Source organism: Schistocerca americana, chromosome 8 (genome assembly GCF_021461395.2).
Source record: "Schistocerca americana isolate TAMUIC-IGC-003095 chromosome 8, iqSchAmer2.1, whole genome shotgun sequence".
Taxonomy (NCBI): Eukaryota; Metazoa; Arthropoda; class Insecta; order Orthoptera; family Acrididae; genus Schistocerca; species Schistocerca americana.
This window is the reverse complement of record NC_060126.1, coordinates 202,153,117-202,166,334: the sequence shown is the minus strand read 5'-3', so window position 1 is coordinate 202,166,334 and position 13,218 is coordinate 202,153,117. Positions and strand designations below refer to the sequence as shown.

At 44.1% G+C, this 13,218-nt stretch overlaps 1 protein-coding gene across 3 annotated transcripts in view; it reads left to right on the top strand.

The window, feature by feature from the left end:
* Nucleotides 1-13,218, top strand: part of LOC124544799 (glucose dehydrogenase [FAD, quinone]-like) — a 208,875-nt gene that overhangs the window by 156,617 nt on the left and 39,040 nt on the right. For 2 of the 3 annotated variants that reach the window (XM_047123482.1, XM_047123480.1), the window contains exon 2: nt 10,582-10,828. In XM_047123482.1, the coding sequence (XP_046979438.1) occupies nt 10,582-10,828 (247 nt within the window). Of the gene's footprint in view, nt 1-2,177; nt 2,305-10,581; nt 10,829-13,218 lie in introns of those variants that run through there. The other variant, XM_047123481.1, reaches the window with a different exon arrangement.

Here is a 13,218-nt window from a genome sequence, read left to right as displayed (position 1 = left end):
AATCAGTTGGCCTTAATCTCACATAAGTCTCGGACAATTTGGAATAGTCAGTGAAATGCAGCTCTCAGCAACCCCGTAATCTGATGGTTCTATGGGAACTAATGACGAATGAGTGGCTTCAGCAGGATGTGGCAAAACTGGATAAATTAATTGGCTCTCAAGCTCGCCGAAATATCAGGATTAGAGGCAGCGTTATACGGCATTAGAGTGATACTTTTTGTGCAGTGTCCTGACATTTTAATTGAACACGGTTAAGACTGTGTCCCTTACGATCAGGGAACAGAACCAAATTTAGTTTCAGTTAGACAGAAGCAAAAACGGAACTTTTGTAGGATCACCTTGTTGTTCGTATGTCTGCAGAACGAAATTTTCACTCTGCCGCGGAGTGTGCGCTGATATGAAACTTCCAGGCAGATTAAAACTGTGAGCCTGACCGAGACTCGAACTCGAAACCTTTGCCTTTCGCGGGCAAGTGCTCTACCATCTGAGCTACCCAAGCACGACTCAGGACCATCCTGACAGCTCCACTACCTCCAGTATCCGGTCTCCTACCTTCCAAACTTCGCACAAGCTCTCCTGCGAACCTTACAGATCCAGCACTCCTGGAAGAAAGGAAATTGCGGAGACATGGCTTAGCCACAGCCTGGGGATGTTTCCAGGATGAAATTTTCACCTTGTGGCGGAGTAAGAGCTGCTATGAAACTTCCTAGCAGATTAAAACTGTGTGCCGCTAGAACACTTGTCCGCGAGAGTCAAAGGTCCCGAGTTCGATTCTGGTCCGGCACACAGTTTTAATCTGCCAGGAAGTTTCATGTCAGCTTCCACTATGCTGTAGAGAGAAAATTTCATTTTGGAAACATCCACCAGACTGTGGATAAGCCATGTCTCTGCAATATCCTTTCTTCCAGGAGTGCTAGTTCTGCAAGATTCGCTGGAGAGCTTCTGTGAAGTTTGGAAGGTAGAAGACGAGGAACTGGCGGAAGTGAAGCTGTCAGGACGCGTCGTGAGTCGTGCTAGGGGAGTTCAGATGGTAGAGCACTTTCCCGCGAAAGGCAAAAGTCCCGAGTTCGAGCCTCGGTCCGGCACACAGTTTTAATCTGCCAGGAAGTTTCATGTTCGTATGTTTGTCTGTCTGTCCGTCCGACTGTTAAGACCCCTTTCTTCTCAGGAATAGGTATAGGAATCAAGTCAAAATTTATGTCAAATACTAACGTCTATGGTCCCTTGGCGGTGTAAATAATGCAAGTCAATGCATTCATATGACACAGCCATATACGTCAAATATTTTGATGCCCGCAAGCTCTCTCACCAAAACCAATAGATGAAGTACGTATATACATGTCGAGCATGGTAGTGTAGCAGAAAAGCTTGTGCCTAAAAATGATGTGAAGTTGCGGGTTCCACTCTTCGTCGGACAACAGATTTCTCAGTCTTCGTCTTGATATAGTCTTCAAAAAATGTTCAAATGTGTTTGAAATCCTATGGGACTTAACTGCTAAGGTCATCAGTCCCTAAGCTTACACACTACTTAACCTAAATTATCTTAAGGAGAAACACACACACCCATCCCCGAGGGAGGACTCGAACCTCCGCCGGGACCAGCCGCACAGTCCATGACTGCAGCGCCTTAATATAGCCTTCACCCCCCAACGATATGAGGAGTCCACCTCTCAACGACATGAAGGATCTTCCTTAAACTGTAGGTCCCCTTTCCACCGTTGGACAACTATGGGAAGGTTAGGGACACGCAAGTCACCGAAGTGACCTTCAACAGAAATACTTGCACCGGACCGTTGAGACCCACAAAATTGTTATTACGATCACCTGTAAGCGCAATTCAGTTTGTACATAATAGTCAGAGCAATAATGCTTAGATGACTTTCAGCTCAAAAATAGACTGTTACAGGACATGCCATGAACTGGAAAATCGTACAGGTGTTAGGCCAAGTAAAAACATGTATCGAAATTATTTTTAAATGGTTGTAACACACTTCGTGTTAGCTTATGGAAATTTTCCGTACAGTACATAACTGATAGTGAATGTTATCGCTACGTCGAGTAGTTAACCCCGCTCGCTAGGAGTTCCTTACCACGAAAACTGTCAGCGCAAATGAGAGAGTATCTTATCTCTTTCGCACAAGGCTGTTATTAATTCAAGGCAGGCGACCCTCGTAACTCCGAAAGCTAGCGCGCAGTCGTGCTGCGACGCTCGACAAGAATCCGACGCTATTATTCCGGCGGGAAGGAGAGAACAGGCGGCGGCGTTTTCCGATGACCAGACCATAGAGTAGCAACACCTATGGAGTGAGTATGCTACATCTACATCTACATTTATACTCCGCAAGCCACCCAACGGTGTGTGGCGCAGGGCACTTAACGTGCCACTGTCATTACCACCCTTTCCTGTTCCAGTCGCGTATGGTTCGCGGGAAGAACGACTGTCTGAAAGCCTCCGTGCGCGCTCTGATCTCTCTCATTTTATATTCGTGATCTCCTCGGGAGGTATAAGTAGGGGGAAGCAATATATTCGATACCTCATCCAGAAACGCACCCTCTCGAAACCTGGCGAGCAAGCTACACCGCGATGCAGAGCGCCTCTCTTGCAGAGTCTGCCACTTGAGTTTGTTAAACATCTCCGTAACGTTATCACCCTTACCAAATAACCCTGTGACGAAACGCGCCGCTCTTCTTTGGATCTTCTCTATCTCCTCCGTCAACCCGATCTGGTACGGATCCCACACTGATGAGCAATACTCAAGTATAGGTCGAACGAGTGTTTTGTAAGCCACCTCCTTTGTTGATGGGCTACATTTTCTAAGGACTCTCCCAATGAATGTCAACCTGGTACCCGCCTTACCAACAATTAATTTTATATGATCATTTCACTTCAAATCGTTCCGCACGCATACTCCCAGCAGTAACTGCTACCAGTGTTTGTTCCGCTATCATATAATCATACAATAAAGGATCCTTCTTTCTATGTATTCGCAATACATTACATTTGTCTATGTTAAGGGTCAGTTACCACTCCCTGCACCAAGTGCCTATCCGCTGCAGATCTTCCTGCATTTCGCTACAATTTTCTAATGCTGTATACTACAGCATCATTCGCGAAAAGCCGCATGGAACTTCCGGCACAATCTACTAGGTCATTTATATGTATTGTGAAAAGCAATGGTCCCATAACACTCCCCTGTGGCACGCCAGAGGTTACTTTAACGTCTGTAGACGTCTCTCCATTAATAACAACATGCTGTGTTCTGTTTGCTAAAAACTCTTCAATCCAGCCACACAGCTGGTCTGATATTCCGTAGGCTCTTATTTTGTTTATCAGGCGACAGAGCGGAACTGTATCGAACGCCTTCCGGAAGTCAAGAAAAATAGCATCTACCTGGGAGCCTGTATCTAATATTTTCTGGGTCTCATGAACAAATAAAGCGAGTTGGGTCTCACACGATCGCTGTTTCCGGAATCCATGTTGATTCCTACATAGTAGATTCTGGGTTTCCAAAAACGACATGATACTCGAGCAAAAAACATGTTCTAAAATTCTACAACAGATCGACGTCAGAGATATAGGTCTATAGTTTTGCGCATCTGCTCGACGACCCTTCTTGAAGACTGGGACTACCTGTGCTCTTTTCCAATCATTTGGAACCTTCCGTTCCTCTAGAGACTTGCGGTTCACGCTTGTTTGAAGGGAGGCAAGTTCTTTCGCGTACTCTGTGTAGAATCGAATTGGTATCCCGTCAGGTTCAGTGGACTTTCCTCTGTTGAGTGATTCCAGTTTCTTTTCTATTCCTTGGACACTTATTTCGATGTCAGCCATTTTTTCGTTTGTGCGAGGATTTAGAGAAGGAACTGCTGTGCGGTCTTCCTCTGTAAAACAGCTTTGGAAAAAGGTGCTTAGTATTTCAGCTTTACGCGTGTCATCCTCTGTTTCAATGCCATCATCATCCCGGAGTGCTGGATGTTGCGTCTAGACAAGATAGCCTACACACAATGAGAGGAAGCCGAAAGGCACGCGCTTAAACTCACGCAGGCTGGCGTGAGGTCTGAAACAGGATACGTATTGAATGCTATAAAGAAAAGTACGTAGCTTCTGGAATACTTAACTTTAATCCACATTTGTAGAACATCGCTCTTGATGATACATTAATAGAATCTCAATATCAATTGAATACGGCGCCTTGCTAGGTCGTAGCAAATGTAGCTGAAGGCTATGCTAACTATCGTCTCGGCAAATGAGAGCGTCGTTGTCAGTGAACCGTTCCTTGCAAAGTCGGCTGTACAACTGGGGCGAGTGCCAGTACGTCTCTCTAGACCTGCCGTGTGGTGGCGCTCGGTCTGCTATCACTGACAGTGGCGACACGCGGGTCCGGCGTATACTAATGGACCGCGGCCGATTTAAAGGCTACCACCTAGCAAGTGTGGTGTCTGGCGGTGACGCCACACTGGATATGCTGTTTCGAGCCACTTACTGATTTAACGTAAGACCAGAACTTACTAGGATTTTCTGTCAAGTCGGTACATAGAATTTTACTTTCGAATTCACTGAACGCTTCACGCATAGTCCTCCTTACGCTAACTTAGACATCGTTTAGCTTTTGTTTGTCTGAGAGGTTTTGGCTGCGTTTAAACTTGGAGTGAAGCTCTCTTTGCTTTCGCATGTCGGCACCATCAACACGGTTTGTTACTTAACTTTCGTGTGACGCTATTTGTTTACGTTTAAAGCTAGGACCGAAACTTTAACACATATTAGCCCTGTTTTTGCACCATATTTATTAGGAAACGGAATGCTGAATTATTATTTTTACTAACTGACACTCATCAAAGGAGGGAAAGTTACTTTCCATATGAAAGTACCACAAAGTTGCAGTTATGGTTATCACACTAGTAAGAAGCGCTCTTTGAGTTGAAAGATATCGAGACGTAGTGTAACAAAGAGTTCGCAAGCGGAAAAATGCTCATATCGGAGCACGAAAAAGGCGAATATATTACTGTTTACTAAAGGACTCTGACTGAAAAGTGGGATACCAGCTACCTCATTCTACCTTCCTCAGCACCTTTAAAAATGTCCCCAAAAATTTTGGCCTGCGAACATATTTATGCTCTTTTTAACATGCAATTCACTTCTCACTGTAACTCACTGACACCCAGTAGTTCATCCCCTGAAATCACTCGTATCTACCCACTCCCACTTGCCCATTCTCATTCAGTCCAACTCATTGTCACTAACTCTTTGTTTCTCTCTAGCTGTCACTGTCCCATGTCTCACAGCGACAGTCTCCCTCGTTCTCTTCTCTGTCATTGTCTCCCTCTTGCTCTCTCTTACTGTTACTATCTCTTTCATTCCTTCCCATTGTTGCTGTCTCTTCTCACTGTAATTATCTCTCTCTTCCTCGATGTCAGTGTCATAGTCTCTCATTATCACCGGCTCTGGCCCACTTCCGCTTTCTACTTTTCTTCATTCCTCTTCCACTGGCAGTGTCTCTTTCACTTTTCCTGGCACTGTTCTGAAACTGTCAGCTATATTACGCTGCCACTGTGTGCCTCTCTTTCTCTCATACTGCCATTGTCTCCTTCGCTCTTTCTATACCAAAACCACTGTCCACTATCTTCCAGTATTCGTTATTTTTCCATCTCTCTCCCACGGCCACTGCCTCCTAATCTCTCAGCATAAAAAGCATGAATATGTTCCTGAGCCAAAATTCTTGAGAAATTTTTCAAAGTAATTGAGGAAGGTAGAATGTGGCAGGTGGTTCCCAACTTTTCGGTCAGAATCTTTAAAATTAACCAGGAGCGTATTAGCCTTTTTTTTTTTTGCTCCTATAGAAGCGTTGTTCTGCAGGTTCCCTTCTTTTACCTGTTACAGAGGGGCATGTCACTCGTATGAAAAGAACTTTACGGATCAGCACAATTGTCATAGTTTGTTTATGTGAAATTCAAACAAAGCAAAACTAATTTTACGTCTCAGACCGGAATCTAAATGCATAAAAATTTTCCATGTGTTTAAATTACAACAACATTGGGTTCCCAGAACCCATCTGTTGATAACAGAGACACTTTACGACATATTTCTTTGCGCTACATCATTTTGTGTAACTACGTTTTCGACTCACACCGAATTTTTACATGTGTATTTTATGTGCGCGAGAAGTGTAGTTTTGAACTTCTGCATCTCGGAAACGAATAAAGATATCTAGAAAATTTTCAAAACTGCTAGAGATCGTGATCTTAGGGCTGTATCGTAGAAATGACAGCCATTTGCTGTGCTTAGCCTCTTGGAATCCGCGGCAAGGTCTTGTATCCAAAAAGCAAGTTTTTCGGGTTTTCTCTGGAACCGTCCATGAACTAAATGGTGCCTGCATAAGACTCACATGGAGCACCGTATATCACATCTAACGCAAAAAGAACCAACTGATTTGCTCCATTTGCCTAAGCCGGACGAAGTCTATAATACTCAAATATTGACTCTGTTCTGTAGGATACTTAACTAACACAATCCTTATGTTGAGCATACAAATAGTCCCTAGCATAAGGACTATCCAAAACACGTGACCCTATTTTTGTATCACCAATAGAATCCGAGGTACGAGCCTCGAAAAGATCTTGTTTTTATGGGCGGCGTTTTGGAATATACACTGCAGGAAAAAATTAGGACACCCTTTTACAGGTTACCAGTTCACTCAAGATTTGCAACAGTGCATTTGGAGTACGCGAAACGATTACAAAAAAATGGCTCTGAGCACTATGGGACGTAACTTCTGAGGTCATCAGTCCCCTAGAACTTAGAACTACTTAAACCTAACTAACCTAATGACATCACACACATCCATGCCCGAGGCAGGATTCGAACCTGCGACCGTAGCGATTGCGCGGCTCATGACTGTAGCGCCTAGAACCGCTCGGCCACTCTGGCCGGCCGAAACGATTATATGTACAGATCAATAGAAGAGGCGGTTCTGAGGTATCACGTATCGACCCATGCTGAAACATCCATATTAGCACGTATTGTAGCCCCCATGGGCGGCAATGCACGCTCTGACCCTGTCATCCAGTCGATCGTACGATCGTACAGATGGCGAGTCCTGTCTTGGGATACTATATTCCACGGCTAATCCACCTGTTCACATAGTTCTGTAGTTGTTGTTTATTGACGAGTCGCACGAGTCACTTGCCAGGGAAGCTGCTGCACGTCTTGCACAGCACGCTGAGTTTCACAAGCAGTGTGGACGAGCGTTATCCTGTTGGAACAACACATGTTCCTCCTGTTGCAAGAACAGGTCTACAACATTCTGCACATACTGAGCGCTGATTAACGGCCTCTCCATAAACACTAAACGTGAACGAGAGTTGTTTACGAACAACTTAAATTGGAAAGAACACATAGAAAATATTATGGAGAAAGCGAACTAAAGACTGCGTTTTATTGGCAGAACACTTAGAAGATGCAACAGTTCTACTAAAGAAACTGCCTACTCTACATTGTCCGCCCCCCCCCTTTTGTGCCGCGCGGGTTTAGCCGAGCGGTCTGAGGCACTGCAGTCATGGACTGTGCGGCTGGTCCCCGGCGGAGGTTCGAGTCCTCCCTCGGGCATGGGTGTGTGTGTTTGTCCTTAGGATAATTTAGGTGAAGTAGTGTGTAAACTTAGGAACTGATGACCTTAGCAGTTAAGTCCCATAAGATTTCACACACATTTCAACATTTTTCGTCCCCTTTTGTAGCGCAGCTGCGCAGTATGGAATCCTTACCAAATAGGATTAACGGAATAAATCGAGAAAATCCAAAGAAAGGCAGCACGTTTTTTACGATCTAGAAATACGGGGGAGAGCGTCACGGACATAATACGGGATTTTTGGTGGACATCACTAAAACAAAAACGTTTCTCGTTACGGCGGGACCTTCTAACGAAATTTCAATCATCAGCTTTGTCCTCCGAATGTGAAAATAGTTTGTTGGCGCCACTATACAGGATACGCACGCAAGACGATCATACGTTGCAAATCGCATAATTGAAATGCATGAAGGTGTTGTGTGCTACTCCTACATATATGTGTCTTTTGGAGGTTATTTATTGTAACAGAAGCTATATTTTCCAGCTACATCGAAGTTTTTCACTTCAAATATTGTAGTGATAAGCTGGATACGATTTGCCTCGGCTTGATAATGGACTGCTGATCAAAACCGGTTGCATCCATCATAAAAATAAACAGTTGATGGTCATTTAAAATGAAGTTTCACAATTATTTGACAGCTGAAAAGCGCCACCGCATCACAAATCTAAATACCATTGAGAGTGTTGTGCTTTTCCTTGTGGAGCCACCTGAAGAATTTCGTATACAGTGGAGCCAAACGATGACTTAGTTGCAAGGATACAGTCATCGTGTGAAGATGGTCGCACCATCCCCTGGTTCCGTGAACGAGGGCCTCAATCAACGGTACACAGGTGTCAAGCATACTACAATGCTGGACGCAGGCATTTTGATCACCTTCTCTAATTTTATTCAATTTCTTGTAATAATAGAACAAATGGTAGCTACGTTCATTCCTTGAAACTTATTTTCAGTTGTCTACCACAGTAAATATTCTTATGTTTCCTCCTCTTTTTTGCATTTATGTTTCCTTTACTTTAAATTAAATTAAATTGCCGAATTACCGAAAACACTGCCGTTATTCACCGAACACAACTGATTACTGATGACTCCAGCAGAACAGACGGCGACAGATGCCGTATAGGTAGATATCAGTCCCTGTAATTTCGGCGCTGTCGTTATCTTACTGTTACACCCCGTATACTGAAAACCATTGGAGTATTTAGAGGGTTTCAGGAGAAAAATAAACTGCGGCCGTAAACACGTGTATGAAGCTGTCATCCACCGAGGCAGCAGAGCATCGCATTCGTAGTTGACAAGACCTGTTTACGCAGCAGCTGGCTTCATCTTCTCCACTGGCGATCGTGGCAATCAGTCGCAAATAACAAACAGCACATGTCTACTGCGAGACGTTCCGCCTGCCGTCCGTTAGTGTGCAGTCACGTTTTACGCTGAGTGGGTGGCCTAGCTGCAGGCGCCAGGGCCTGTAATTGCAACGCACCGTACCGTCGTTGGATGATGTTTCCTCTCCTCAATTTCTTCCTCAAGACACCCTCTACAGCCCTTCGGCGTTTGTCGGTATCATTTTGTATTCAGCTGGCCCTACTGATGTCGTATTATGCAAACCGCAATTCTTTGTCTGGCCTTCAAAAACCAAGCGTGGGATTTTCATATTCTCTCGCTCACTACGTGCAAACTACTGATCCCACAGATAAAAATGAAGAGGATCTTTTTGCGGGAATTTTAATGTAGTTAATTTACGTTTTTGCAGTCCCTTATGATTTTGAGTTATTCAAGAAAAACGTACAACAGTGACAAAGTGACCTTCAAACGCACCTCTACCCCTACACTCATCCCTCACCAGCTGGAATTTCTTGTGTGTGGTTCGTGACACCTTGCTTCCACAGTACAAAAATTTTCCGAGTACAAGACCTATTCCCGATATTCGACTGTTTTTGGACTATTGGGCTATTACGCAATGGTGAAACGGCAGATCCTACAGATCCAAAGGTCTCCAGTTTGTTCCTTCGTCAGTTCTAAGATATTTGTCCATCTCTTTTCCATTCTTTCAGCTCTGGCAACAATGTTCATTAATGTGGAAAATGCCAAGCTGCAACGTTGTTCAGTATCCGTATTAAACTGCAAGTCTTGATATAACTGGATGAATAAGTCAGTTCAAAGGTTGGAGGAAAGTACACTTTTGAGTCATTCCTATCCACACTCGATGGAGTTGCATTCAAGTAGATCAACTAGCCTTCCATATGCAGAATCACTCGCTTGTCACCTCGTAGCTGTCCTGCTACGAGACTCGTAGTGCGCTGCCGTATCTCCCTATAGCCGATTACTTCCGCCATCGACAGTGGTACTAGCACACACACACCGACTGCGCTACTTTTTTCTCGAGCTAAGACAGACTCCTCGTCAGCGCCTTCTATCAGAAACTTAACCCTTTCAGACCTGAATTTTTTCTAGAGGACGGAAAACTTTTCTTGGTACGGTAATGCTCTTAGATGATTTTTTAATGATTTCAGATGCAAGATTTATACAAAAATATGTATCCATTTTCACAAGATACGTCGTACAGTTGGCTTAATTTATGCACTAAAATCAATAATTATGAAATATTCTTTGTTGTAATAAACAGTAAAATGATCATTCAATAATTATCATGCAAAATGACAATAACAGTATTCACTTATACAGTGGAGTATAGTGAACCAACCACATCCGCGTGTTCTGGTGCTCACGAGATGCTGTGCACTGCTGCACTGACTTGTTGGTATTTTCTTAGTGAGGCACAAAAGTTGGCAGCACTTCCGCATGATGAAAAAGTTGAACATTCACAATTGTGTACCTCAGGTTTCTATTCTTCTGTTGCACCTAAGAAACGGTAAAAGTTAATGTACATAATCGTAGCCATGGGGTCTGTTCGCCAGCAGTGTACGTAATCGGTAGTGAAAACTGGTGTCGGTCTCCTGCCCACAGCGCCGTGACGTTGCTGCTGCCGCTGCTGCTGGCGGCTCTGGGGACGTCCGCCGCCCCCGCCACCCCCGCCGCCACGGCCGCGCCGGCCAAGGGCAAGTGCGAGTGCGCGCAGGCGGCCGACTCGCCGCAGGTGGTGGGCAACCCGGGCACACCCGTCATGGCCACCGTCGAGAAGACCCTGCAGCGCCAGTGCGACCTGGTGGACCCCACCGCCTGCCTCGACACCAGCGGTGACGACCTGAACGGGGTGAGTACTGCCCTACGCAAACTGCTGTCCAGTTGATTCCCCGACATCGTCAGCAGGGTTCGGCTCGGGGAGGGGGAAATGGCACAATTTATTATTATTTTTCCTCACCCTTCCCCTCCTGCCCCCTCCCCTTCTCCTCCCTCCAAATACTGGGTGACACACGGGAGACGGACGGTTTTTAATGAAATAATACTCAGCCAACTTTAAAAATAATGCATGTTTATTTACACAAAATCAAAGATCATTATTTGCCATTTTAGTTGACAAAGTTATTTGTGAGAAATAATGTCGCCAAGGTCCATCATTTAGAATGCAGGACTCAAGTCTCTTCTCAAAATCCTCCATCACACGGACTAAATCTCTGCAGGGATGGCAGCAATTTCTTGAATGATTGCATTTTTCATCCAAATTCGTAGTTTGTGGTTATAGACACAGTTCTTAAGGTACCCCCACAGAAAAAAGTCACATACTGACAAGTCGGGAGACATGGGACGCCAATGAACATTGCCAAAACGTGAGATAATCCGGCAAGGAAACATGCGTCTAAAAACTGTCATTGAAGTGTTTGCGGAGTCGATGTTCCCCCTTCCTGCTGGAACCGAACGCGTTTTAAAGGGATTCGTCTTCTTAGTTCTGGTTTCGAGAATGTTTCAAGTATACGAATGTAAGAACCGAATTAACAGTAACTGTGGCCCCTTTCTCTCCAAAAAAATAAGGTCCAATAATACCAACAGAGCCAAGAGCACACCAGACTGTTGCTTTTTCTGAGTGGATAAGGTGTGGATGCTCTGGAGCCCAGTAACGTAGGTTTTGCTTATTCACGGTCCCGTTTAAATGAAAATGAGCTTCATCGCTCATCAATAAAATTTTATTTTCATTCGATCCCAAAATCACTTGCATTCTGTAAGCGAAGTCTTCTCGTACAGCAAAATCAGTTTATTTAAGTTGGACAATGAGCATTTTGTAGGGATGGAATTTTAATTATTTATGCAAAATTCGTCTAACCGATTCACAATTGATTTGTAACTCACTAGCATGACGTCTAGCTGACTGTCCTGGGCTTCTGACTGCCGTTTGCCTTACCCTTTCAACATTTTCTGATGTCGTTACTCTGATCTCGGCCCAGGATGCTTCTTATCCATTATGTTTCCAGTTGATCTGAAGTTTTCCACCCATCTGAGGATTGTGTTACGGCTCGGAACAGCTCCATGTCGACCGACAAACCGCGAACGAAACAATCGCTGCGTAGCATTAATAGACTCACCACTTTTCACGAAACTGTCATAGACAAACACTCGACGTTGCCAGTCCCACTGCTCCATAGTGACTGAGTAAATGAAATCGCGTCTTGTGTGGATCAGAACTATCCCCACCACGACCGCCTCCCACCATCGCGAGCTCGGTAATACACAGTTCAAAACCGTCCGTCTCCCTTGTGTCACCCTGTATAAGTGCCATCACCCCAATGTTATCACGCAACAGGTGCCCAGAAATTTAATAATAATAATAATAATAATAATGAATTGTGTAGAATGTTTTGCTAGGATAATTACTAAAGAAGGAACTGTGGACAAGTCAGGTCAATAGCTCATGAAAAACCTCATCAACTTATAATATCTTCAGTTCTGTTTTTGCAAGGCCACGCTAACTTTAATGTCACTAACTATCGATAACACTTAAAAATTATATCATTCGTTGTAAAAGTTTGTAGTTACACATGTATTATGGTTAAATTTCTTGAATCGTTGAGGGGATACGATGGATATTATAAATCTTTTATTCTCATTCTATCGTTAGTGCTTGCGAGCAGAAGTGAACACCCTACATACAGTCATTTTTCTCGAGACTGGAGATAGATGCATCTCTCCTCTCGAATTTAAAGAAAGATTCAATACGTTAGCTACATTTCTCATGCAGCAATATATCATCTAACATGCACCAAATGTAAACTCATAGCGTCTCCTACTTTTCATTGCAGTTGATTCGAATTTCGTGCAGTGTGTTACTTAATTGTGAAGTGTCACAATAACTATGGCCATCAATGAAATAATAGGCAGTTGATCATAAAGCTGATGAATGAAGCTGAAAACTGTGAAAGAATCAGTTTCTTTACCAAATAATTTCTCAAACATGGTGACTGCCATGTGGTCATCAGCAGCCACAGCAGGCGGTCTGCTGCATTGTCAGGGGCCTCAGCAACGTGTTAAAACCGTGCAAGGAGGACTGCAGTGCAACTGGAACACATGCCACATTCTATAGACAAAGTTGTATCTTGAGTAATGGACTGAGCATCATTTTGTGTGTGCATCTGTAGGTGCATATAACTGCGATGGTCAGTACGGCGACTCTGCGTGTAGACTACCCATATTCTTTCCGTTTCGGCACTAATA